The sequence below is a fragment of the Eumetopias jubatus genome, unplaced genomic scaffold (assembly GCF_037043125.1).
Source record: "Eumetopias jubatus isolate StellerSeaLion01/CBP00866 unplaced genomic scaffold, mEumJub1_p1.0 scaffold_1, whole genome shotgun sequence".
NCBI classification, from domain to species: domain Eukaryota; kingdom Metazoa; phylum Chordata; class Mammalia; order Carnivora; family Otariidae; genus Eumetopias; species Eumetopias jubatus.
Genome location: NW_028274807.1, coordinates 138,987,630 through 139,013,009, shown reverse-complemented (window position 1 = coordinate 139,013,009; position 25,380 = coordinate 138,987,630). Strand labels below are relative to the sequence as shown.

General features: G+C 45.2%; 2 protein-coding genes across 6 annotated transcripts in view; one reads left to right on the top strand and one right to left on the bottom strand.

The window, feature by feature from the left end:
- TOP2B (DNA topoisomerase II beta) overlaps window positions 1-7,627 on the top strand; it is a 59,076-nt gene extending 51,449 nt beyond the window's left edge. For both annotated transcript variants that reach the window (XM_028099063.2, XM_028099062.2), the window contains exons 32-36: window positions 534-613; window positions 1,788-1,898; window positions 4,466-4,588; window positions 6,127-6,221; window positions 7,135-7,627. In XM_028099063.2, the coding sequence (XP_027954864.1) occupies window positions 534-613; window positions 1,788-1,898; window positions 4,466-4,588; window positions 6,127-6,221; window positions 7,135-7,302 (577 nt within the window). In that variant the 3' untranslated portion in view covers window positions 7,303-7,627. The remainder of the gene's footprint in view (window positions 1-533; window positions 614-1,787; window positions 1,899-4,465; window positions 4,589-6,126; window positions 6,222-7,134) is intronic.
- A 1,355-nt stretch (window positions 7,628-8,982) lies between these two features.
- The window catches only part of RARB (retinoic acid receptor beta), a 377,605-nt gene continuing 361,207 nt past the window's right edge, over window positions 8,983-25,380 (bottom strand). For 3 of the 4 annotated variants that reach the window (XM_028099064.2, XM_028099065.2, XM_028099067.2), the window contains 4 exons: window positions 23,671-23,847; window positions 11,884-12,088; window positions 10,945-11,103; window positions 8,983-9,179 (listed from right to left, as the gene is read on the bottom strand). In XM_028099064.2, coding sequence (XP_027954865.1) covers window positions 8,983-9,179; window positions 10,945-11,103; window positions 11,884-12,088; window positions 23,671-23,847 — 738 coding nt within the window. The remainder of the gene's footprint in view (window positions 9,180-10,944; window positions 11,104-11,883; window positions 12,089-23,670; window positions 23,848-25,380) is intronic. The other variant, XM_028099068.2, reaches the window with a different exon arrangement.

Below are 25,380 nucleotides of genomic sequence, written 5' to 3'. Positions count from 1 at the left end.
TAGCCAACACATAGTGCATCATAAGTTTTTGTTGTAGTATTCAGCGATTCATTAGTTGTGTATAACACCCAGTGCTCGTCCCAACAGCTATTTCAGATTTTTAAAGGAAGTGTTTTACTGTCTATTTTAAAGAAGTGTTTTATCATACGCAGTCTAGGATCAGAAATAGGATTACTGATGACTGACAGAGATTCAGACTTTCTCCTTAAGTTTTTGGCAATAATTTACTGATGTTGAATTCTGGAACAGTTCTGTTAATCATAAAATTTAATGTAGCGATATTTTGAATAACTTTAACTTTTGCTCAACTTCCATTCTCTTACGTTACATCATTGGCTTTTCTGGTGTCTCTGTGTATGTGTGGACACCTGTGAATATGAGACAGAAAAAAGCGTTTGGTTACCCTGTCTTTAACAAAGAGAGACCAGTGAGAGAACTGTAATTATAATCCCTTAGTACACATTATATATCATTTACCAAGGTTGAAACCATATATTTAAATTATACTGTGGTTTAATTTTTCTTTCTAATAGAAAATCTTCACATGACAAAAAAAGTCAAGATTTTGGGAATCTCTTCTCATTTCCTTCATACTCTCAGAAGTCAGAAGATGGTATGCTCATTCAGTCTTCATTGTTTACTTACTGTATTATTGCTATGGCTTTTTTATGAGTAGAAAACAACTTTTTACATTTCCCTCAACATAATAAGGTTTATTTACTCTTCCTGAGATGAGTACCAACTAATTGGTCAAGTAGGCAATATGGAACCATTTAGGTGGGTAGGTAGATATGTGTATGAAGTGTATGGATGTGGGTATAGTGTTTTAATAGAGAAAAAGATAAAGAAATTTTGGAACATGAAATTTGATTTTCATGGCAATATGAATGTATATGTGACAGTTTTTTAAAAACTACAAAGGGACTAATATTCAGATTTGTTATATTAAACCGTAGTAACAAAAAGACTAAACCCTTCGTAAAAGCAAATTTAATTGGGGTATATACTTTTTATTCCCTATATTTTTGTGTGTGGAATTTTTAAGGTCAAAACTATGTAGACTAACTGTCTTGTGTATACACACACACACACACACACACACACACACACACACACACACACACACACACACACACAGGCAGACAGACATAGATCTGGTATATGTTCTGTGAATATAGATAGGCATTTTTGACAGGTTGTCAAAACATTTATATAAAACTATCACATCCAAGTAGACATTTTAAGAGTTCCTGTTTGGGTTTGACAGAGGGAGGGAGGGAGGGAGAAACTGATTGATTAATTGAGTGTAAAAGTAAACTGAAGGTAAGCCTACCTGCCTTTTAAATTGACCTTCAATGATTTAAAATCGGTTTTTAAAAGAAGTTATTCTCTTAGATTTGAACATTATTACTGATACTCCTGAAATGGTTAATAGCATTAGATGTGTAGATACTAAAATAATCACAGTGAGAACCTTTTAATATTCCATTTTAAAATCAGTATTTTTGAGTTGGTCAGTTATGTTTTAAATGATGAACATTTGGGACTATTAAGAATTTTCATTACTCTATGCATTTCTATATTGTTTTACCAACGGAGTTAACATTTTTGAAATATAACATTGTACATCTTTTGTTTTCAGCTGTTATTATGGACTATATGATCACAAAGTAGAAATTCATAAGATCAATTATCTAGCTAAAGACAAGTCATCAGTAAAGAATCAAAATTTAACTATTAGGTGGTCCTTATAGAATCTCTTTACTGAAAAACTTTGTACTTTTTAGATTCAGCTAAATTTGACAGTAATGAAGAAGATTCTGCCTCTGTTTTTTCACCATCGTTTGGTCTGAAACAAACAGATAAGGTTCCAAGTAAAACAGTAGCTGCTAAAAAGGGTATGTACTTATTTGGTGTTGTTAAGCGTTGCATAAACGATATATAGTTGATATTAAAGGAAATTTAATATAATTCGAAACTGCTTGCACTTGGACTTCAGTAGAAAATAGTATAAACGCGTATAAAGAGAATCCCTCTTGTTTTCTAACCATATGAGGTAATTACTAAAAGGTGTATAAGATCTCATTCTTAAAGCTGTTGTAATTATAAAATAATCCCATACATGATACTAAAGATAGCTTTCTAATAAGGTCTAGAAAAGGTCTTTCTAATAGACCTTCTAATAAGGTCTCCTATAGTTGTTAGGTTGTAAAATAGATAAAAATTTTGTCTTGCCTGATTGTGTTATCTATGTAGGTCCTATCTTAACGCCTCATTTGGAATGGTTGGTTAGTTCATTTGAGGTTCTCTTTGTGTCATGTAGCTTCTTTCTTATCCATAACCTTAGGTTGTCCATAAATCTAAGTTGATTTCACTTAATTCTTGAATCTGTTATTAACACCAAGGTACATAGTCTTGGTATTTTGGAAGGTCAGTATTAGTGCTTCGTGTTTAAAAGGTAAGTGTTCCTTGCATAGCAAGTAAATAAACATCAGTGTGGACAATCTTTTCAGCACCTTACAAATGTAAAACAGACAATACCATTGTAGACACACATGTATTAGATGTAGCAGAACAACAACAAAAATCCCTACTTAACTTTGAATGCACTAGGACCATGGTAAGAAATTAACTACAGGAGCTTCTCTGGCCAACACATCAGGTGCCCTGCCCATACCACTTCAGTACATATTAGCCAGTGTTTATATTTCTTTGCCTCAGGACTGACTTTTTGTTACTATGTTGAAATGTTCGTATTTCCCCACCCCAGCCACCCTTTATCAGTGATTGAGAAAAGCTGGTTTGCAAATATATTAGTGCTCTTGCCATTCAGGTGGGCTAACTCTGGGGTGTGTATTTTACAGTGACTCAGGGGTTGCTCATGTTAAGAGAGAAGCTCAGAGATAAGCCCTCAGAGTGATGACAGGTTTCTCTTCACGTCTCGTTTTTGTACTTTTTTTTTCACCTCCCAAATAAGTACTTGTACTTGAGTCTTTGCTTTGGGATCAGGTGGGATCTGCTTCTGGGGAACTCAAACTGAGACAGGCCCTAGTTTCCCTTTATGCATCTTTTTTTAAGTTGTCTTCATGTGAGCGCTTTATAACCACCCTGAAAACCTGGGAGCTGTATCACCTGTTTGAACATATCAACCTATTTCCTTCATCACGCTCCTCACTCCTCTTTAATGTCATGAGTTAGAGTGGAGTATTAACTAAAACGCTAGCATACCACACCAACTGTCCTATTTGCTTGTTTAACCAGTAGTTAAACTAGCCTTGTGTCACTTGCGTAGGTGATCCCTGTGTGAAATAGTTGAAGCCCTCAGTCTTCCTCTAGGCTCTTCCAAAACTACAGTTCCCACAAAATACCATTTCGAGAGGATGCATCCTGTCCCTCTGTGAGGTCATCTCTGTTAACTTCAAATTACATATATTACTATACAAGTTAAATTCTGTAGCTCCAGTAGTTTATAGCGAAAAAGCTCATAGCACTCAGATATCTGACTTGGGCATTTGCGTGGTAGAGTTTTAAGTGCCACCTAACACTAGTAGCCTGCAAACTCTAATGAAGAAAAAGGTGGTTCCTAGAACACACAGCTGCATCGACCTATACTCGCGTTAGGAACTGCCTGCCATGTGGCTCTGGTGGTACATTTAGTCATAAGGACTTGGGGAAAAAGGCACAAAATCTGTGGCTACCACTACCACTTGCTGTTCTAATGAGGGGCCTTCACCCTAGCACCTCAAATTGGGCCTGGGAATACATTTTCCATATAATTAGCCTGTTCTGTTTTTTTGGTAATAGAAAAAGTCTGGTTAATTTAATGCTTTTTTTTTTTTCCAAAGTAGGTTTTACTAATCACACAAGACTGATTTATCACAGTTTTCACATAGACTGTAAACCTGAAAAACCAGGTCTATTTTAAAAACAAAATTCATAAAAACAAAGGCCTTTGGATCTATTGTGTACTTACCTGGAATCTTCGTTTCTTTCCATATAAAAGTGCCATGTCTGGATTTCAACTTTTGGATGGAAGTGAATCAGCTTCTATTCATGGTATTTGAGGGTCCCATAAAAATGTGTTGTTTTTTTTTTTCTCTATTAGAAGTTAGGACTTAACATGTGGTTATACTTGAGTTATAATTAATGTCAAATATGTTACTTTTTTGTCATGACGAGTGCTTTTTAAAAGTTACTGCTCACTTCACTAAAGTTACTTTAATGGCCTTTGTTTAAAATAATCTCACTTGAAATATCAGAAGGCAAATTATTCATGATTAAATAAAAAGTATTTTGTCATCTATGAGAAATTGTTTGCCTTTACACTGGCACCAAGTGAAAGAAACCATTTTGTCATTTAAGGCTACTCAGTTTCATATCAGCAGTAAGGAATTAGGATTCACTTGAGTGCGGTTTGTTGGTAAGTATATTACATTGATTTATAAAATGGAAATTTGCTTAATAGGAAAACCGTCTTCAGATACAACTGCTAAGCCCAAGAGAGCTCCTAAACAGAAGAAAGTAGAGCCTATCAACTCTGACTCAGATTCAGAATTTGGCATTCCAAAGAAGACTACACCCCCAAAAGGTAAGGATTATGTTAACCTAATGTATGCCATGTGGAAAAAAGTCTCTTCTACTCACTGAATTTAGAGAGACTGTATCCTGTTTTGTTTTAAATTGCTTTGCACCTCAGTAAGCAATGTGTCTAAGAATCAGTGCTGAATTAGAGTCCAGAGGAAGTCTAGCACTGTTTTATAAATCAGGGAATTGAGACTCAAAGAGGTTAAGTAAGCAACTTGCACACCTAAGAATGGTTCAAAGACCCCCTGCCCCAGATTCACTGGAAGTAGTTTATTAAAGAGTCAGATGACGGCTCCTCACCAACCAGAGAGTGACTCTCATTGGAGCTAGGACTCTTAGACTGGAGCTTTTTGCTCATCTAGGAAACGGAATCACTGTACTAAGGGACCTGTAAGGGCACCAGCATCAGTTCTCCCTGGCACCCCTTCTTTGCCTCCAGAATCTAGAAAGTCCTCAAAGGTGCTTTTTAAAATATATGTGTAAGACATTATTTTAAGGGTCATTGCTCAACCTTTTATCCAGCCGACAGATATTACCATCAATGTGTTCATGTCTTAAAGTGGTGGTTGGGATGAGGAGCTAGAGACCTACATGGAAACAAGGGAGAATAGGGGCAAAAAAGAAAGAGTCACTGAGGAGGTCAATATGTATGGTATGCATGGTTGGGAACTTTTATAAATTCACAAGTGCCATTTCATTGACTCATTTGATAAACATCCCAAGATCATTTAGGCTGTCTTTACTAATACAGTCTGGTTAGTCATAGCTCTTAAGGAATTTTTAAAATTTAGAATTGCACTTTAGTTCCATTGTTTCACTGGCATCTGGCATCATTGTAGGATGGAGAATATTTTGTCACCATTTGCATGTTACTTTTGCCCTTCCTCCTCCAACGAGAGTAAGCGGTTAGGTAGATGGCAAAACAACAACAACAAAACAAAAACTGCATGTGGAGCTTCTAAGTCTGAGAAGGAATATGAGTTTGACAGATTATTACATGATTAATACTGGGAGTTTATTCTAAGACTGTGCTACTTAAAATGGTTGTTACTAATGTGTGATAAGTAAAATTTTGAGTACACATTCAAACATATAATTTGTACTATGTATTACTTTTCTAGTGATTCATTTTATATTTTTAAAGGTACTAGTCTATGACAAATTAGAAACTAAATTTTTTTTTTCATCACATACAATTTAAAAAGCACTCTTTGAAGACATTTTCTTTTCAGGCCCAAGGACTACATGTTCATAATGCCAGTGTTTTCTCTTGTGTATCATGGGCTTGGTCATTAAAGTTTGTCACCAGGACCTTCCAGCTAGTTTTAAATGTATCTGTGAAATACTTTTTAGTCATATCAATCCCGGAACTGAAATGATGCTGCCAAAACATTTTTCTCTCATTTATATTTAGAGACCAGGATTGCAGTACTGATTGGGGCATGGCAAAGAAGTGAAATATAATGTTGTGGCATTTATTTTTTATATCGCACTTAACCTTGGGAGAGAAAAAAACAAAACAAACCTTTGTATCATTTTAAGGTAAAGGCCGAGGGGCAAAGAAAAGGAAAGCATCTGGCTCTGAAAATGAAGGTGATTATAACCCTGGCAGGAAAACATCCAAAACAACAAGCAAGGTAATTAGGAACATCTTTTTAATGCATTGTTTTATGATCTATAACTGGCTTAGTTGGCTTATTACTATAATGTCTTTTAACAGCTTTAAACCTAGCCTATCTTATGCGTAGGGGGGCTTTGTATATGGTTAAAGAATTATAAAATTCATACAATCAGGACTATTTCTTGGGTAAAAGTATGGCATAAATTAGCCTACTTGATTAAGAGTATTCCATTTCATCCAATGAGCCATAGAAGCTATATGCTACCTGTCTGAAATATTATTTTTCATACCAAATAAAGACTATTTCTTTTTAACTTGGATTTATTTGACCAGGGCTGATTTTTCTCTTTTAACTTGAATTCATTTGACTATGGCTAATTTTCAGTCTTATGGTAAAAGAAAAACCTCAAATGTCCCTCTTTTTTCTCTCTCTCCCTATTAGAACTTTATAAAAATACAAACATTGAGATTTTTAGCTTTCCGCTGCTCTCCACCTTGACCTTTTTCCATCCAGTCATCTTCCATGCCTCTGGTCCATCTTGATGACTCTTCCCTGCATTTTTATAAACACCGTGTGTACTCCATGCTGTGCCTAAGTCTTGTTTTCCTTTCATGAATTGATAGGTACTTACAAATAATTTTTTACTAGTCTGGACACTGTACATATTTGTTTGGCAATATAGAAGTTCAGAAAAAAATAGGAGATCACCAAGGTGGCAGATTAGTAGACTTACTCATTTTTATAAAGGGGAAAAAGGATTAGATAACTGGTCTTAGACTTAAGTCAGCATTACAGTTTTGATTTTAGTAACCTCATTATTTGCAATATTTCTCAAGTGTAAGGAATAATAATTCATTTTAACACTAGTCTTTTTTTTTTTTAACTTTGAGGTTTTAAATTTTTTTTTTTTTTTTTTAAACCTGTCTAGAAACCGAAGAAAACATCTTTTGATCAGGATTCAGATGTGGACATCTTCCCATCAGACTTCACTTCTGAACCACCTTCTCTGCCACGGACCGGTAGGGCTAGGAAAGAAGTAAAATATTTTGCAGAGTCTGATGAAGAAGAAGATGTTGATTTTGCAATGTTTAATTAAGTGCCCAAAGAGCACAGAAACATTTTTCAACAGATAAATTGTGTTGTCCTTTTGTCTTTTCTGTCTCAGACTTTTGTACATCTGGCTTATTTTAATGTGATGATGTAATTGATGGTTTTTTATTATTGTGGTAGGCCTTTTAACATTTTGTTCTTACACATACAGTTTTATGCTCTTTTTTACTCATTGAAATGTCATGTACTGTCTGATTGGCTTGTAGACTTGTTATAGACTGCCGTGCATTAGCACAGATTTTAATTGTCATGGTTGCAGACTACAGACCTGCTTTTTGAAATGAAATTTAAACATTAAAAATGGAACTGTGTACTCTGTGTCTTTACTAAGTAAGATGAAAGTGTAGTAAAAGCTCCCATACACTTTTAAAATAAATATATTTTATTCTTTGCCAGGAGACTCCATGGAAAAAGGTAAACAGTATATGAACATAGAAAGCATTGTTAAACAATCTCAATGTACAAACAGAGCCAGTGAAAGTACATCACAGACTTGCTAATATATCAAAAAAAAAAAAAAATCCACTAGTGCTTAACTGAGAACTAAGAAACTGACACTTGTATCTGTTAACCACTCTACCACAGCTTTCACTCTGCTTCATAGTGATCGAACAAGGTCAAAGGATGCAGATTCTCTGTCCATGCCTTGGGGAGTTCATATTAGCCCCTGGGCATCAAGGAGGCTAGAAAAAACCCTCCATAGCAGGCACGCATCGGAAAAGACACTGGAGTTACATGGTATAGGTGGTAGACCAGTCTGCTAATTGTCCCATGAAATTTCCCTAATGGCTTGTGAATAGGTAAACAAAAAACTTATTAACACTGAAAAGTGTTTCTGCCTTGGAGGCTACCATTACTGTAAAAATGTATCTTTTTTAAAAAAAATCGTGTAGTTATGTCATTAAGTAATAAACCACTGTTAAAGTGACATTAACAATTGAACAAATGACATTTGATTAACTGAACTGGCAGTTACACTGATACAGAATTCTCTTCTGCTAGTGCAGTGAATTTGTATCTTTTGACTGGGCAACATGAAATAGAAGACGCAGTTTGAGAGCGTCAGAAAGAGCAAGGACAGGCTTCCGTACTAACTAAATTAGAATTCTCTCTAGTTTTATCTTGTCATACTGTACAACAGTCCCCTTTCCTTACCTTGATGTCCTGATTGCTCTGTGAAAGCAAGACAGTTATTTTTTTTAGCTTTTCTTAGCCGGACACATAACAGTAGTCTGTTTCACAACCTTGGTGTCTTGGTTATTCTGAGTATGCAAGGCAAAAGGAAAGCACCAAACATACAGTATAGAAAGAACAGAGCCATACTTCTGTATGTACAAAGTCTTCAGAAACTTAACCAGGGTAAATCGTTTCGACTGGGTCTTTGCCATGCAATCTTGAGTGTTCAAAGAGGAAAATAGAAGCTTTTAACTAGTTTCTGGTTGCATGAAATGGCTGATTTTTAGAATTGAAAAAGTCTGTATTTCTAGGTAAGTTAGACAGTGAGGAGTATATATTGATACATATGAAAACTTCTTGGTCCTTCTTGAGTTTTAATATATTTTCAGTCCAAAAACTAAGCAGCAGTAAAAATGTTTTTTTTTTTCCTTGCGTTTTAAATCCTGGAACTGAAGGTACTGGGGAATGTTTGAAGTAGCTGGAAAGTGTCTTATTGCACCAGTGGTGACTGACTGACACCGCTGTTTTCCACTGAGCTGGGTGAGGTGCTGGGACTGTGCTCTGCTGGGTTCCCACTTGAACTTGGGGTCAAGGGTTCATGTCCTTCAGAATTCTCCAGCATTTCCTGAATGAGAGGTGGCATTGATCCAGGAATTTCCATTTTCAAGGTAATTACACGTTCTGCACCTTTTATAAAGAGAAATAATAGAAATCTGGTAGAGACAGGGAGTTAGGCTGAGTAACTTGGGATCAACTTTTCATCTACTTTAAAAATGGTGAAAACCGTCCTACCAGTGCCTCCCAGAGGCTGTCCTGATTTTACAACATTTAAATATCTTTACTTCATCTCTAGGAAAGCAGTGCAGATGCAGGGACTTGCTTAAATTTGATGATTCCATGCCTGAGTCAGTTTCAGGAAAGGTTAGCAGGATATATTTACAAAGAGAAGTTCTTGATAAAAGACCAGAAGGAGCATATCTTAAAACGAGACAGTTGTCAAGGATACCAGTTACCCACAAATGAAGGAAGGGACTTAAGTAATAAATGAGCGGTGATTATCAAGTTGATGTAGCACTGCATTGTCCAGCACAGTAGGCCCCAGCCACATGTGGTGATTTAAATTTAAATTCGTTAAATTAAATACAGTTAGGAAAAACAGTGCCTCAATTGCATTAGCCACTTCTTAAGTGCTTGAGAGCCACGAGTGGCTAGTGGCTACTTGTATTGGACAATGCAGATTATAGAGTATTTCCATAATCACAGTAAATTCTATTAGCACTGGTCTAGCTAGATATAGAGAATGACAGTATTAAGTTAAACAGCCTCATTGTTTTTAAAATCAAAGACCTCACAATTATAATGGCCAAGCACTGGTATCTGCTGTTTGCAGATACTCTTAATCCCATACTAGGGATGAATTCAGAATGGCTCACTAAGAAAATTTCTTAGAAGGAGCTCAAGAATTGAGACTCCTTGTCAAACAAGCTCACCATGTTTTTAAAGGACTTTCTGAAATGTAGAGTTTGTTCCTTGGCTCAGCCAGGTCTTCAGGGACACAGCACGCTAATGGGGAAGGAGAATGACAACAGCACACTTGGTACCAGGGATAGCTGCTGAGTTTTCTCTCTACACGGAAAAACCCTACTCTAGCACTCAACTGTCATACGGCTCTAGGCGCTTCTGTAATTGCTCAAGTTGCCACACAAACTGAAAATCACTAGGCAAGGAATATTTATACCTCTCAGGAAGACAAGAATTCCTTTGCCGAGAAGTGTGCAGAAGTAAATCTGCCTATACACAAGAGAGCGACGGCAACATTGATTTGAGAGAGAAACTGCACCAGTAACAATTGCCCTAAGTACTATTCATTTTCCTGAGGTTTGGATGGTCAGGAAAAACTGCAGTCAAGTTTATATCAACCAGAGCATGTGTGGACAGGAATGAAATGTATAAAACTAGAAAATCAAAAAGCCTGTCACTATATAGTACATTCTCTTGAAAACAGTTTTTCTAGGAGCGCCTGGGTGGCTCAGTCGGTTAAGCATCCGACTCAGTTTTGGCTCAGGTCAATGATCTCAGGGTCTTCGGATCCAGCCCCTTGTAGGACTCTGTGCTCAGCGGGGAGTCTGCTTGGGATTCTCTCTCTTCCTCCCCCTCTGCCCCTTCCCCTTGCACGCGTGCGCGCTCTCTAATAAATGAATCTCTCAAAAAAAAGGGTTTTCTGTTCACTTCGTCACCCGAATTATAAACTCAATCTATTAAGATCATTGAGTAGGGAAAGATGTGAGGTTTTTTTTTTTTTTTAAGGGTGGATATTATTCCTTTTGATTTCCATGAGAAATTCCAAAACAACAACAAAAAAGCAGCTATTATCAAACACGGTGAATGAAAACATCAAGTTTAAAAAAGTCAGGACCACTTCATGAATACAACGTAGACTGTAAAGACATACCTTTAGCACTGATGCTGCGGAGATCTGTGATTTTCATTAAGATCTTTGGAAACATGTGAGGCTTGCTGGGTCGTCTCTTTCGGATATAAATTTTTAGTGCTTCCAGCAGTGGTTCTTGTAGCTTATCTACTTTTGTTGGTTCCTCAAGGTCCTGGCGGTCTAGATGGCAGGAATAAAGTATTAATTAGTATCAGGACACAAAGAGTTATGCACTTGCCAGGCGAGAGGGCTGCTGCCCATTTTCCTTTCTTGTGTCCTTGGCCCTAGTATATTATGACTTCATTAAGTCCATGATTCAGTCACATATACAGGTTTGAAGATTCATGCAACTGCTCTAAGCCGTGATACTTGAAAATGGCCCTCTTGCTGGTCAAAAGCTCATGTTGATGCCTGGTAGCTTTTGTCTTAGGGAGACAATTACCTCTTGTGACCAGGAGGTGTCACTACTGAACTGAATTCAAACAAATCTTGAGCGGCTGGATGGTTTTAAGGTAAATAGGCCCCCGTAATTAAAGCCATTACTTTTTTAACCACTTACGATTCAACCTCCTGTGAGCCAGTAGGGGTCAGTACAAAGAAGAAAGCCGTATTTTATCCCAGTCCTTCAAGGGTTAGGGGTGGGGTGGGGGCGAGACAACCCAGGGACTTGTAGTCCCAGCCACTAAATTCACAAGCAGCACAGGGAAGTCCCTTGCATTGTCATTAAAACGTCCTTGGGCAATTTATTTTACAGTAGTCTGATCCTGCCTTGGAAAAAACTGGTAGCAGTTGGAGAAATAGCATTTTGGTGTTTCAGAGCAGTTTACAACAATATGGAAAATTGCAACAAACTCCAAGCATGCATGCCTGGCTGTTTATTCACATGGCTTTCTCCATGCACCCACAAATTACAAGTTGTTCTTCATGGCGTCTCATGAGGGTTTTCTAGGTAGTTGGTACCTCCACAGATTAAGCAGATGGCACTGAGAAGGCCTGTTTCTGTGTCATCCATTTCCAAAGGTAGGAGCTGATTGGCAAAGGTGAACACAAGGTCAGTCAGAGGACCAAATCCAGCATTGTGCATCTGAGTCCGATTTAGGGTAAGGCCATCTGAAAAAGTCATGGTGTCTTGTTCTGGGGTATACCTGGTGCAAATTCTAAGAATCTGGAAGGAAAAAAAAAACAAAAACATATTCGATGGGTCATCAAAGCCAGCCTTCCCGTACAGCACCAAGCAGATCTAGGAGGGGAAGAAGATGAAGATTTCCAAGGAGCTCTTGCATCACGCGAGGCACACTGCCCCGCCTCTGCATGTGGAATGTCTTCTGCGCCTCTTTCACTGGAAGAGCATAGAAGTCAAAACATGGGCTAACGTTATTTAGAGAGTAAGAAGTGGGACACAAGAAATTCTGAGAAATATCTGTGCTAAAAGTAATTAATTTGACTCAAATAAACATTTACTGAGTACCTACTTATGTCCCAGGCACTGTGCCAGGCGCTGGGGATAAAAAGAAAAAGATTTTTTTTTAAGAGCTTCCAGTCTACAAAAAGAAAAAAAAAAAGGCACTATCTACCATTTCCTGAATGCCTCGCATATGTCAAGTGTTACACGTGCCCTACGTTCAAGCTTTCGAACACTTGAGGAAAGTGAACGGTACTATTTTACAGATGAGGCACTGAAGCTCAGCAAGGTTGAGCCATATGCCCCACGTCACACAGTGAACATGCGGCTGGGTTTGATGCCAACCCAGGTTAGGCTCCCTCTTCCATGATGCCTCCGATCACACAGTCCCCAGCCAACTAGAATACGGGGAGCAGGAGTGCGACTGCAGGGTGCTTGGGCATCCGCAAGGAGGAGAGCTCTGACACAGCCAGAAGGCGATCAGGGGCAGATTCACAGACGAGAGGCAGCATTTCAACTAAGCCCAGAAATACGGTTGGGACTTCTGTAGGTAAGAAGCCTGGGCCACGATGCCACAGTCTCCCAATGGCGTGCCCTTGATATCAAACTCTGCTGGTCACCCTGGCCACACCTGCTCCCAGGAAGTTGCAGCTTTGGGTCTCACTCATCCTGGCCAACTCCAGAACGCCCTCTGTTTATACAGAGTCAATGCGCCTGGTGTTCCCACTGCCTTCTCAGCCCTCACTGCCGGCAAGGAGCTCCACGTATTCAGAGCACTCACCCGCCCAGAAGCATATTTCCGGACCGACCACTGTGACGGGCCTTTCCGCCGGCCAGGTGTCTGTCTACCTTTGACTTTTCCTTCTAAAAAAGCCTCAGAGCCGCATGAAGCAGAGAGAGAAATTTATTCTACCTGGACAGGAGTGAATAACCCGGTAGGCTGAGGGAGCTGTTTTTTCCAGATGCCCGTGCTCAGTTGAGGTGTGGTCACCATGAATGTGCACCTCAGGGTCAACATAGAGGAGGACAGATGTGATCAGAAGGGTCTGTGATCTTCCCGTGACACGGCCATGTGCGGAGGGGGTGGCCCTCTGATGAAGCCCCGGGACTCCCAGCTAGGAGGGAAGTCCCTGCAGAAGAGCCCCCTCCCCACTCTCCATATTCCCACCAGGACTCCTACTGCAAGAACCAGGTCACATCTTTTCGTGCCAGGGGTTCGAGGCAAGGACGTTGCCCCTGCAGAAGACCATCCCATTGGACTGGCTGAGTGACCACATGAGCCGAGGGGCCGGGCACCGGAGTGCACTGGAAAGCTCGCCTGTTCTTGGGTCCTTGCTCTGGTATTCTCTGAACCTCCAAGCCAGGGGCCTAGGAGCCAGCCCTCCTCCTACATGCTGGACTCCAGTGTGGACTTGGACGAGAGCATTAGGATGCCCTGTAAAGTGAGACCATGGGACACCTGCTGATAAAAAAAAAAAAAAAAAAAAAAAGCCCGACTCCAATGTCTTCTTGGTTAGGAGAACATCTCCTGAGAGGAGAAGGGGGAATGATGAGCACTCCCACCTCTAACGTATAAAAGCTACTGTTTTATTCATCAGTGACTACATGCCAGGTACTGTGCTAAGGATTTAACATATTACTTAATTCTCCTATCAACTCAAGAGTTAGGTACTACTGTTATCCCATTTTACAGATAGGGAAACAAATGCAAAGAGCTTGTCCTAGGTCACATAACTGCTAGGTGGCATGATCTGCTTCAGGCGATCTGTCCCTAGCACTTAAGCACCCCACTATGCTGTGCTCTTAACCTCTGCTTCACAGCTGCCCCCTTCTTCTTCCTGCCACTCTCCACACCCCACTGCCTAAGGTGAAAGGACATCTTAGCCTCACTTGTCTCCTTGGCTCAGTGCCTTAGTGCAGTGCACAAACTGAACACTTTTGCTTTTGCACAGTGACCTACTGGTATATAGGAGTGCACGGCCTGTGGCTTGGAAATGGAAAATTTGGCAAACTTCACTTTAGATGAGGGGGCATTGATCTAAATCAGGACACATCCTCAAACTTAATATTCCTAGTATGTGATTGAGTGGCACAGTGAACTGGAAAGCAACCGAATGTGAGTAGTTAACAAAAACATTACAAAGATGCCTCTTCATTGGATGGGTGGCCGTTTTGGCCTCTCAGATATTTGCTCAGGGACCTCTCTGAGCCCGTCCCGCCATTTCCTCTGGGTTCCTGATCGGCTGGCCTGTTGCACTTCATCTTGGTAGCTGAGGGGCTATGAAGCCATTCCTGATGTCCAAGCAGCAAAGGAATTGAGAGGTCCCTGCTTATAAACCTTAGATCCCTTGAAAGCCCCGGGAGGTTAAGTATAGCACCCAAGATCACCCAAGCAATGGTGCCAGGACAGACCACAGGACTCCTAGCCCCCAGCCCATGTCCCCCTTCAACCACCTGGAGGATCGTGAGGAAATATGCCTGCATAGGGGGGTGTCATGTGACAGCAGAGTCAGATGCTTGGTATTTATGGGCTCAAAAATCTCCAGACACATTTCCAGTTTGGAATCAAATAGGTACTAAATAAGTCTTTGCAGCTGTAGCACGCTGCCAAGAAGTGAGTGCACTAGATCTGTCCCTGCGAGAAGGAAAGAAACCAGGATTTGCTGGAAAGGAATGGAAGACCAAGATTTAGGCATTTGCAAGCTGTCAACAGCTCACTTGGAAATCCAAGTCCGCACCAGAGCGCACAAATATCTCTTTTGAATGATTCTAGTCTGAAAGGTGCCCCTCCTCAAAAGGTGGAAAATATTTGGATTCTAATGAAGCATTTAAACTATGTTCTGTTTCCTCTCGCCCTAGAAAGTTCAAAACCCAAACCAAGTATTGATGGGCTGCCCAGAGGGGAAGGCACATAGCCTGAGATGGGAGAACGGTCAATGTCTTCTTTGATCAAGGGAGCCTGCACTCCCGCCCTGCCCAGGCTGGGCCCAGGGGGCGCCAGACAGCGTCCGCAAGGATGCGGCCAGGCCCGCCTCTGGAGAGGGGCCAGGGAGTTTCAGCTCTTTCAAGTCAAACACCAGTGGCAACTACCAAGTGCTTCACCAGTCTTAAAACGCCCTTTGAAACGGGGGTATTGCATCTGGACGGGGGAGAACGCAGGGCCGGCGAGCTGGGTAAAAATAGCCCAGGCGAGCCTGGCTCACGCAAGGAGGGCCCTGCTGGATGGCAGCGGGATTGCTGATTGGCAAACCTGACGCTTCTCAGAGGGAGAAGGACCCTCAGCCTTCCTGCCTTCAACAAGGACAACTGAGTAGCACTCTACCGCCTGGGGGCGCCCCCTGGGAGGATCTGAGCATGTGGGAGCCCAGGGACAGAGATGGAGACCTGCCCCCTTCTCTCCATGTTCCCGTGACCCCCCTAATCCAAGCCGCCATCACCTCTTCTCTGCTGAGTCTGGCCCCCCCGCTCCTGCTCCTGCAGCCAGACCACGCTGTTCAAAATCTCCAACAGAGGGGCCCTCGCCCTTGCTAAAACGCTTCCAGGGGCCTGGAGCTGTTTTAGATCCGTAACATTCACACTTCTTCCTCCATGGCCTCTACCTGTCCCATTACGGCTCCTCCTTTCCCCTTGCTCCTTAACTTCTGGCCATGTCGGTCTTTCTGAATCTCTAGCAACTCAATGTCATAGCAAAGTGTTTGCACCTGCTGTTCCCTCTCCCTTTGATGCTTTTCCCTTGATCTTCATGATTCTTCCTCCTCAGAGCTCAGTTCAAATGTCACCTCCTCAGAAAACACAGTGAGCACACTTCCTAAAACCCATTACTTTCTAACCTATCACCCGATATTTTTTTGAAATATGAAATAAAATTGTTCTAAAATTGAGGTATAGCATGTGCAGTGGTTTTAAAATAGGCCCACAAATTCTTTGCTTCTACTCCATTTAAGGAATAAAGCTTTATTCCCCTCCCGTTGAGTGTGGGCAGGACCCAGTGACTTGATTCTAACACAGAATCCAGGGGAAGCAACGGGTGTGACTCTGGAGAGTAAGTCGTAAGAGGTGAGGCACCGTGGACTCCTCCTCGACTCTCTTAAATCTCATTTTGGGGGGAGCTGGTTGACACAACATGGAAAGGTCCATGTGGCAAGGAGCTGAGCCCTCCTCCCAACAACCAGCACTAGCTTGCCAGGTGCCTGTGAGGAGCCCCCTGGAAGCAGCTCTTCCATCCCGAGAAGCCTTCGGAGGATGAAGCCCCGGCCAGTGTCTTGCCTGCAAGTTTTTGAGTGACCCCGATCCAGAAGCACCCAGCTCCGTCAGTTCCTAACCCACGGGGCCCTGTGAGATAGTAATGCTCGTTGCTTAACACCGCTAAGTTTCGTGGCAACTTGATACATGGCAGTAGATAACGAGCCCAACGTACTGGCCTTGAGCTGTGCCCACGGCTCAAGTGTACAGCTGACTCCATTTGCCCCCAGGTCTGCGCCTGTGTAACCACCCCCCAGATCAAGACACAAATATAGCTGCAGCTCGTCCAGGCTCCCCTGGCATCTCCCGATCCAATCCATCCCCTCCCCCAGATAACCATTATTTCGACCTCGATTCCTGCAGACTAGTTCTGCCTGTTCTTGAACTTGAGGTAAACAGAATCACACAGCACAATCTCTCCTGTGTCCGGCGTTCCCGTACCCCGTGTCATAGTGGAGATGCCCCGCAGGAGTGCATGAAGCCACGGTTCTTTTTCACTGCCGGGTAGTATTCCAGGCTGGGCCACGGGGCCGTCCCTCTCTGAGCCTGCCGACCACTGCCCCCCCGCCCCCCCCCGAAGATGAGCCGGAGCCTGCTCTTCCTCTGACGTGCCCCCTGCTGTTATCTCTAGCATCTGCGGCAGCGGAGTCCACACAGCAGGTGGCTAATGAAGATCTGTTCAATTATTAACGAAGCGGATTCCCTCATCAGAATCTCTCCCACCTCATAACCCCGAGGGGGGCCGCCGGGGATTTCTGAGTTCCGAGGCAAAGGAGCAAAGCTCACATTGCTCACGCATCTCAGTCTGTGCACTAATTGTATCTGGCAAGTCGTGGGCAGATGCTGATCCGATCTGACGATCCTCTGGCGCTCGTGGGAATGGGGAAGCAGTGAGGGTAACAGCAGACACCCACAGAGCCCCGCGAGGCAGCGCCCGCGCCGGGAGCAGGCTCCCTTTGCTGCCGGCCACACCGGCCCTCTAGGAGCCGTGGTTCTCACGTGTTAAGAGAGGTGGGTGTGATTAAGTGTAATAACATATTTTTATTTAACCTAATACATTCAAAATATTTTTGTTTCAACATGTGATCAATATAAAAAAATTATTAAGGAAATGTTGGATATGTTAAGCATTTGAAATTGTTTATTTTACGGGGACAGCATGTCAGACCAGTCTCATTTTAGGCCCTCAGCAGCCACGGGTGGCTTGTGGCTACGGTACGGGACAGCACAGCTCCAGCGCGCACGTGCGTGCGTGTGTGTGTATGTACGTGTCCTCGGTACTAAAGCACTCACAGGGACAATTTGGGCTTACTCATCACTGATACTGGTGATGATCGCTAATTTAAAGGAGCACTGACTGTGTGCCAGGTACTGTGCTAAGTGTTACACCTGCATTAACCTAATTAATCATCCCGACAGCCTTAAGAGCGAGGAGCTACTCTTCTACCCGTCTCACTGAGCAGATAACTGAGGCTCAGGGAGGTCACATACCCTCCCCAGTTTGCACAGCTTCCACGCGGCAGAGCTGGGATTTGAACCCAGGGAGTCTGGCTCTAGAGCCCGTGTCCCCTTAACCCCCATACGGACTGCCTCCTGGTGACTTCCGGTGACAACCAGGGCAACCGCTCCGCACCCAGGGGCGAGGAGGCTGGGTTTCAGAGAGACACGGGAGCCCTCACAATGGCACGGTGGCTGGAGGCGATGCTGCAGCCTGAACTGAGGCTCTGGGCTCCGAGGCAGAGCCCGCTCCTCTTCAGGCTGGGTCTGGTTTCTGCTGAGCCTCCGGCAGGGGCAGGACGGGCTCACGGGGGGACGGCCCCCCATGGCTGCAGACCCACGCGGTCCCCAGAACCCCAGGAGCCGTGGGGCACCTGTGTGGCTCAGTCGTTAAGCGTCTGCCTTCGGCTCAGGTCATGGTCCCAGGGTCCTGGGATCAAGCCCCGCATCGGGCTCCCTGCTCGGCGGGAAGCCTGCTTCTCCCTCTCCCACTCCCCCTGCTTGTGCTCCCTCTCTCGCTGTGTCTCTCTCTGTCAAATACATAGAATCTCTAAAAAAAAAAAAATAAAAATAAAAAAATAAAAGAACCCCAGGAGCCGTGAATCATGCCGTGAAACCACCCGGGGCAGTCATGTCTTCGTCACCAGAGCAAGGTGCTGCTGGCCCTGGCGCGGGAAGGTTTCTGCAGGGCAGCGGGCGCCAGAACCCAGGAGGGCCCCGAGTGGCCTGCAGGGAAGGCCTCCCACTACCTCCCGTTGGAACCCGCCCAGATGCAGCACTCCCAGGGCGGCCCATATTCTGGAATTCCAATTTTGATCGCTCATTCATTTGCTCATCCGTTCATTCCCAAATAGTCCCTGAAGGCCTCCGGTGAGCCTGGCCCCTGCCCCAGCGACCACCCGCAGTCCCCACCCCGCGCCGAGCCGCCAGTCGGGTGCAGAAGACACGGTGACACAGTTCTGTGACCATGTGTGTGTTCGGCGCAGCGAGAGAGACGGGACGGGGTGGGGGGGCAGCGGCTACGAACTGGGTGGCCGGTCAGGAAAGGCTGTTCTGAGGGGGTGGCATTTCAGCTGAGAGGAGGAGTCGGCCAGGAAGAAAGGGGGGGAGGGCATCTAGATAAAAGGAACCCCTGCGGGAGCCCTCTGGGCCTCTGGCTTCCACTTGGGCTGTGGCTGCCTCGTCTGCAAGATGGAGTGAACAAAATCCCTGGAGGGTGCAGGGAGGCCTCATAAAATGCGAGGTGACTGAAGCCTACTACGTCCCAGACTCTGCCCACGCCCCCTGTGGATTAGTCATTTTGTTCTCTCCAGACCCTAAAAAGGAAACTTCTATGATCACCTTCATTTTCCGTAGGGGGAAACCGAGGCTCAGGGAGGGGGAGGAGTTTTCCTAGCTCACAGAGCTAGTAAGCAGCAGCACCGGGTTCGGCGCCCAGGCAAGCTGGCTTCAGAGCCCACACGTGTGACTTCCATCAAGCCCTGGGTGAGCCAGGGGGAGCTGGATGGGTGCGGGGCCGCGCTGGTGCCTGGGAGACAGGCCTGTGGTAAAGGTGGGAGCAGCCCAGGGTGGGTGACAGGGCCAGACTGCAGAGTCTGGAAGGTCAAGGCCTTGCCTGTCCTCCCTGCCATCAAATGCCCCCACACAGGAAGTGCCCAATGATTGTGTGTGTGACTTCTTCCCTCAACCAACATTTATGCATGCTGCATGACACAAATGAACGGTGAAAAGAAAAGCCTGCCCACGGCACATGCCTCCAGTCAAGCCCAGTGAGTCCTCCTGACACCGAGGATGGAAAGTCTACCGGTGATCTTGCTCCCGCGTCCTCTCAGGCCCAGGCCCTCCTGCTCGCCTCCGGGCACATTCACCTCCTCACTGTTCCTCAGCCTGCCAGAGCCTCCCTGCCCCAGGGCCTTTGAATTACACTCTCCAGATCGCCCTCCCTTGTACACCTCCCTGACGACTGTCTTTTACTGTTCCAGCTGTACTTTTCATTCAGGTCTCTTCAAAGGCCACCTGCTTCCCTAAACACGTGACAGAAACCAAGCCATGCCCACCTCAGTCACGCTCCTGGACTGGATCCTGCCCCTATTTTTTTTTTTGTGGCCCGTAAGACGCTGCCTATTCATCTGCGAATTACCCATCTATCCCCAGTTGAAGGGCAGCTCCATGAGGGTAGGCATTTTTGTGGGTCTTGTTCAGGGCTGTGTCTTCCCAGAGCCTAGAATAGCTCCTGGCACACGGCGGGTCCTCAGTGAGTAGTTGTAAAAGGGGGAGCAGAGAGGGAAGGGGGTCAGCAGGGAGGAGCGGGGGAGAGCAAACAGAAGGTCAGGCAGCCCCAAGGGTTGCTTTTTATGATTTTTAAGTTGAGAGGGACTTGATCCTAGTTACCTGCAGAGAAGAGGCAGCTGAGGGGGAGCAGGAGAAGAAACAGGATCAGGGACGATAAGGTGGGTAAGCAAGACGGAGACCGTGAGCACAGGTAGGAGGACCACTCTTGGGGGCTCCCTTTCTTGTCCTGACCACAAACCTAGGGGGCCACAGCTCTGGGGTGAGGGATGGAACGTAAACTTCTACGCACAATGGTTTTGAAGATTTGGCCCATCTTGAGAGACCTTTCAGCTACTTGACCCCTGTGGGAAATCGTGAAGCTCTCCGCCGGGTCCCGGCTCTGAGGGAAGCCTGGCTGTGGACTCCACACCAAGGGGTCCTCACCAGACAGACGCCGGGACCGGCACTCCTTCTGGAGGGTGGTGTGGAGGGAGCACAGGCGAAGGGCAGGCTCTCCCCTCGGCCCGTGACTTGCCACCACAGTGCCAGCCCCAGCAGGCAGCCGTGCGCCCGGGAACAGAGGCCTGTTTCAGGGCACACACAACACGACGCGTTGGTGGCAGTGAATGCGAGGTGCTGGGCCAGAGCTGCCGACCCTTGGGACAACTCTAACTGTCCTTTCTAGGGGCTGACAACAACTTCAGCCCGTGTCTGTCTGTCCTTTGGGTCTGTCTGTCTCACTCTATCCATACATCAATGGCTTTGATAAGAAGATTCTTCTAAATGGCTCAGCCAGTTGATATTCTCATCCAAAAGATGCTCTTTGAAGCTGTGCATTTTTCAGGCTCTTGTGATTAATTGCCTTTGCTACAAATTCTTGGAAATGAGCTCTTATCTGGGGCCAAATAAGTACTCCTTCTGCTACATTTCATATGACTGGAGGTCTCTGCCCTTCCCCAAGTAGAGTTTTTCCCTCCTGAGCCTACTGCATCCCAGCCCCAGCCCCTCAAGCCTATGAAGCCAGAACACAGTGGTTGATAGAGTTTCCTGACTCCCATCTCAGGGTCCGGCATTGTCCCCAGGTGCTTATGACAGCTGTGTCCCCGATCTCAACACCGCTGCCTGAGCATCTACTACATGTTCCATGCTTATACCCATGACTGTATTTAAGCCCATTTAAAGAATTACTTTAGTTAATGCCTTACTGATTTATATTCCTGTTGGACAGATAGGTAAACTGAGACTGGGAGAGGTTCAGTAACTTGACCAAGGTCACAGAAATTGGTTCCTGTTCTACCCCATTCCACCAAGGGGCTAAGGGCTACTTCTTGGATCCATGGGTAAACCAGAGGAGTGCCTGGGTTGCACTGTAAGTGTGGGATGTGGAAGGACAGCTGGAGGTGGCAGGGAGATTTGAAGGGGAGATCTGAGCACCTGACCCTGAAAGCATGGGGTACTGCAGAAACAAGATGCTTCCCTGGAGGACCTCAAAGCCTCCTTCCCATTTTGTCTTTCCCAAAGGGCTGGAGTTGAAGGAATCCCACACTGTCATCACTTGGCAGACAGACAAGAGGAGGACTAAGAAACAAGCAAAGAACCAAAGTCAGAGCCCAAACGTCAGGAAGGCTCCAGGCCCTGCTGGGTGGCTGCACGATGCAAGGAGTCAGAATTCCACCACGTGGCCTGGTGCAGACACCGACCTCCTGGGGCCCCCTCATAGCTCCCTCAGCCACTCTAGGCCTCCGGGGCACCTCTCACCATGTGCTGATAACTCCAGTCTCTACTCATATCTTGGGGGTGTCTTGAGGCTTAGGAGAAATTCACCTGAGTGCTACACTTCAAGCACTTGTGAGAAAGGATAAGGAAGCCCAGGCTTTGTTGTGAATTATTCCAGTAGCTCATTATTTACATTGTTATTGATTTGCCCAGGGGGCCTCTATTAATATCTGATGGCCTGGCTGGTTCTCCGCCCAGGGCACACCTAACACCATCCCCTGTTTATGCTTCTAATCCTCTCATGGCTTCTGGAATAGAAAGATGTGGGTCTTGGGGTTTGGTTCCAGCATTCACCTCACCCAGGTGACTCACCAGTCTCCAGCTCCTCATCTGTAAAATAGGCTGAATCTCTATCCCCAGCCGGCTCACTGAGCTGTGTGAGGCTCAAATGAGCTGACGTTTGTAGATGCTATGGGGTGTGGGTGGGTGACAGGTGAATGCTGCTTTGAGGTTTCATTTTCCTAAATGTCCCTCGGTTTATCCCAGACCCTCTGATTTTATGAGATGAAAAAATACCATATATATCCTCAGGATCCCTGGCACTTGTAGGTACTGAGTAACCCACTGCCACTCCTCCGAAGATCCAACCAGTGAGCAGAAAGACACATAAACGTTCAAGCTCCCTGCACAACTGCCTCATTTGGGGTCCTCTCCTCCTGAGCAGGACCGTGTGTTTAATTACAGTGGGTAACTATATTTGCTTTGCAGAATTGTTTATACCCGAAGCCATGAAAGATGTAATAAAAAGAAAAATCTATGCTTTTAAAGCACTGCAAAAGCCAATTTTACCTTATTTTCTGATGCATTGCTGGGGGCCAGCTTCTCCTCCCACTTCCTCCAGAGGCCCATCGGCATACACCACCCCCCAACCCCGAGGCAGGGTACATCCCTGTCACCTCTAATGGGAGCTGCTTCCCCACCCAAGGAAATCAACCCAGACAGAATTAATCACACCATCCCTGAAGAGGGGATGGGAAGGCATCCGGCCAGTAGACCCACAGAGGACAAGGTGTGACAGCATCCTTACCCTCTCTAGGGCCCTAGAAGCCACAGTGTGAGAACAGAAGAGGGGAAAGAGGCACCAGGGATCCATTCCGTTTGCACAGATGGGGACACTGAGGTCTATGAAAGGAAGTGATTTTCCTGAGGCCCCTGATAGAGCTGGTGTGAGGTCAGAGGGCAGAACCAGGGCACCATGAGCCACCTCCAGTGGGTTTAGCCTGGAGAAGCCTGATGACCTTTCAAAGATTTACAGGACTGGCCCACGGAAGGGGCTTTGGGGGAGCAAGCAAGCCTGTGACCGAGACAGTCTGGGTCCTTCCCCAAGGTCATGCAGTGGGGGTTCCCACACCACGTCGAGAAGAGAGGAGGTTCTGCCCAGGGGGTCTCTGAGCCTCTGGCGGTGGAACTGAGATTCAGGCAGGGAGGATGTGGCTCAGTGTGCAATGGAAGTGGCAGGAGAGGCTGGGGAGACCAAAGCCTCTGGAGGTCTTCAAAGTATCTCCATCCCCTCCCCGCCCCCACCCAATCCCCAACTAAGAGTTCAGAAGGGCACATACCAGAATGTCCAGGCAGGCAGCCTTCAGCAGGGTGATTTGGTCTGCAATGGTCAAGCCGGTGAAGCCTGGCAGACGTTTAGCAAACTCCACAATCTTAATAATGCACTTGGTGGCCAGTTCACTGAATTTGTCCCAGAGGCCCAGGTCCAGTCGGACTCGGTGGTCAGCACTGGAATTCTAAGAGGGAGAGAAAACACTGTCAGGGGTAGTTTCTGAAAAGCTTGACAGAAGATGAGGAACTCGGTGCATTTTCTATGAAAATGACCAGGGAGCTTCCTATTGGGGTGGCTGGGTGTTTAGCTTGGATTCTTTCAAAAATGCTCAATATCATATTCCTGAACCACTGGATCGTCAAGTAGCAGATAAAGGGGGTTTCTCTTTATATGATTATTCCAGCTAATACGTGAAGAAATGATGGCGTCACCATAAAAGGAGTCACCACATTAGAGCCCTGAGGAATTACTGGCTCTAGGCACTGACCATCAGTGGTTGCTAAAATCTTAAAAAGAGGCAATGTCATGGAATCACAGCACACCCACCTATGAAATGGTCAAAGCAGAATGAGAGTGGGCCTCTAGATCGAACTGCAGGAAATCCAGGAGACAGAGGAATGTGGTAAGCTACACCACGGGGGATGCAACTGTCACCATCCAGAAGGCTAGAGCCTCCATCAAACCAATGAATTGGGCTCTTCGACAAATACATTGCAAGGGGATAACAAGAAATGGAAAGAGAAACCTATAGACTTAAAAGCAACTCAACCTAGATGCTTATTAACCTGTAAATGGATAAATCCGTGGCACCCTGTACAATGAAATGCTGGCCAAGGGTAACAGCAAAGGGATCACAGACACAGCCTGCAACACGGATGAGCCTCAGAAGCATCACGCCAAGTAAAAGGTGGCAGACACGAAAGCCTGCACACAGAACGACCCAATTTATAGGACATTCTGAAAATAGCAAAACTATAGGGAGAAAGAGATCAGTAGGGACAGAGGCACAGGAGGGGACTTAAAAAAAAAAATAGGAGACTTACAATTACAAGGTGTAGACCTTATCTGAATTCTGATTCAAATAAACTAAAGAAACTGACACACGTGAGAGAAGTGGGAATGTGACATATTAAGGTGTTTGAGATGTAAATTTTCTGATATGAAAACACTGCTGTTCTCAGTGTTGGCGGAAGTTCCTATCATTCATTGAGAACATCAACATATTTACAGGCCAAATAACACATCTGTAATTTACTTCCAAAGAATATATGATGGGGAGAGAATGTGACAGTGGCGGGAGGAAGAAACAAGACCGGTGGGGAGCGATCCTGGTGTTCGCTAGTCTATTCTCTCTGCTTCCACATTACGTTCACAATTGTTCATAGCAAAGATGAAGGGTAAGAAAGGGACAGTGTGAATGAAAACAAAAGGTTACAATGACAGCATGGAATACGGAGTCTCTAGGCGACCCGAGAGCTGGGATGGTCACATGCATGCTTCTCGGGCGCCTCTGGCCCCAACGCCGGGCGGCCCTGGGACACGGGCAGCGTGATGACGCAGCCCGCTGCGGGGCGAACACAGCCGCTCCTCCAGGGAGGGCCCGGCCCTCTCGCCGGTCAGCGGCTTTTATCCTGGACCCCGAAGCCCGGGTTGCCGCAGGAGCCCTTAGCTTCTGGGAGCCAGAGAATCAATCAGGGGGAACCCTTCCTCGGCACCC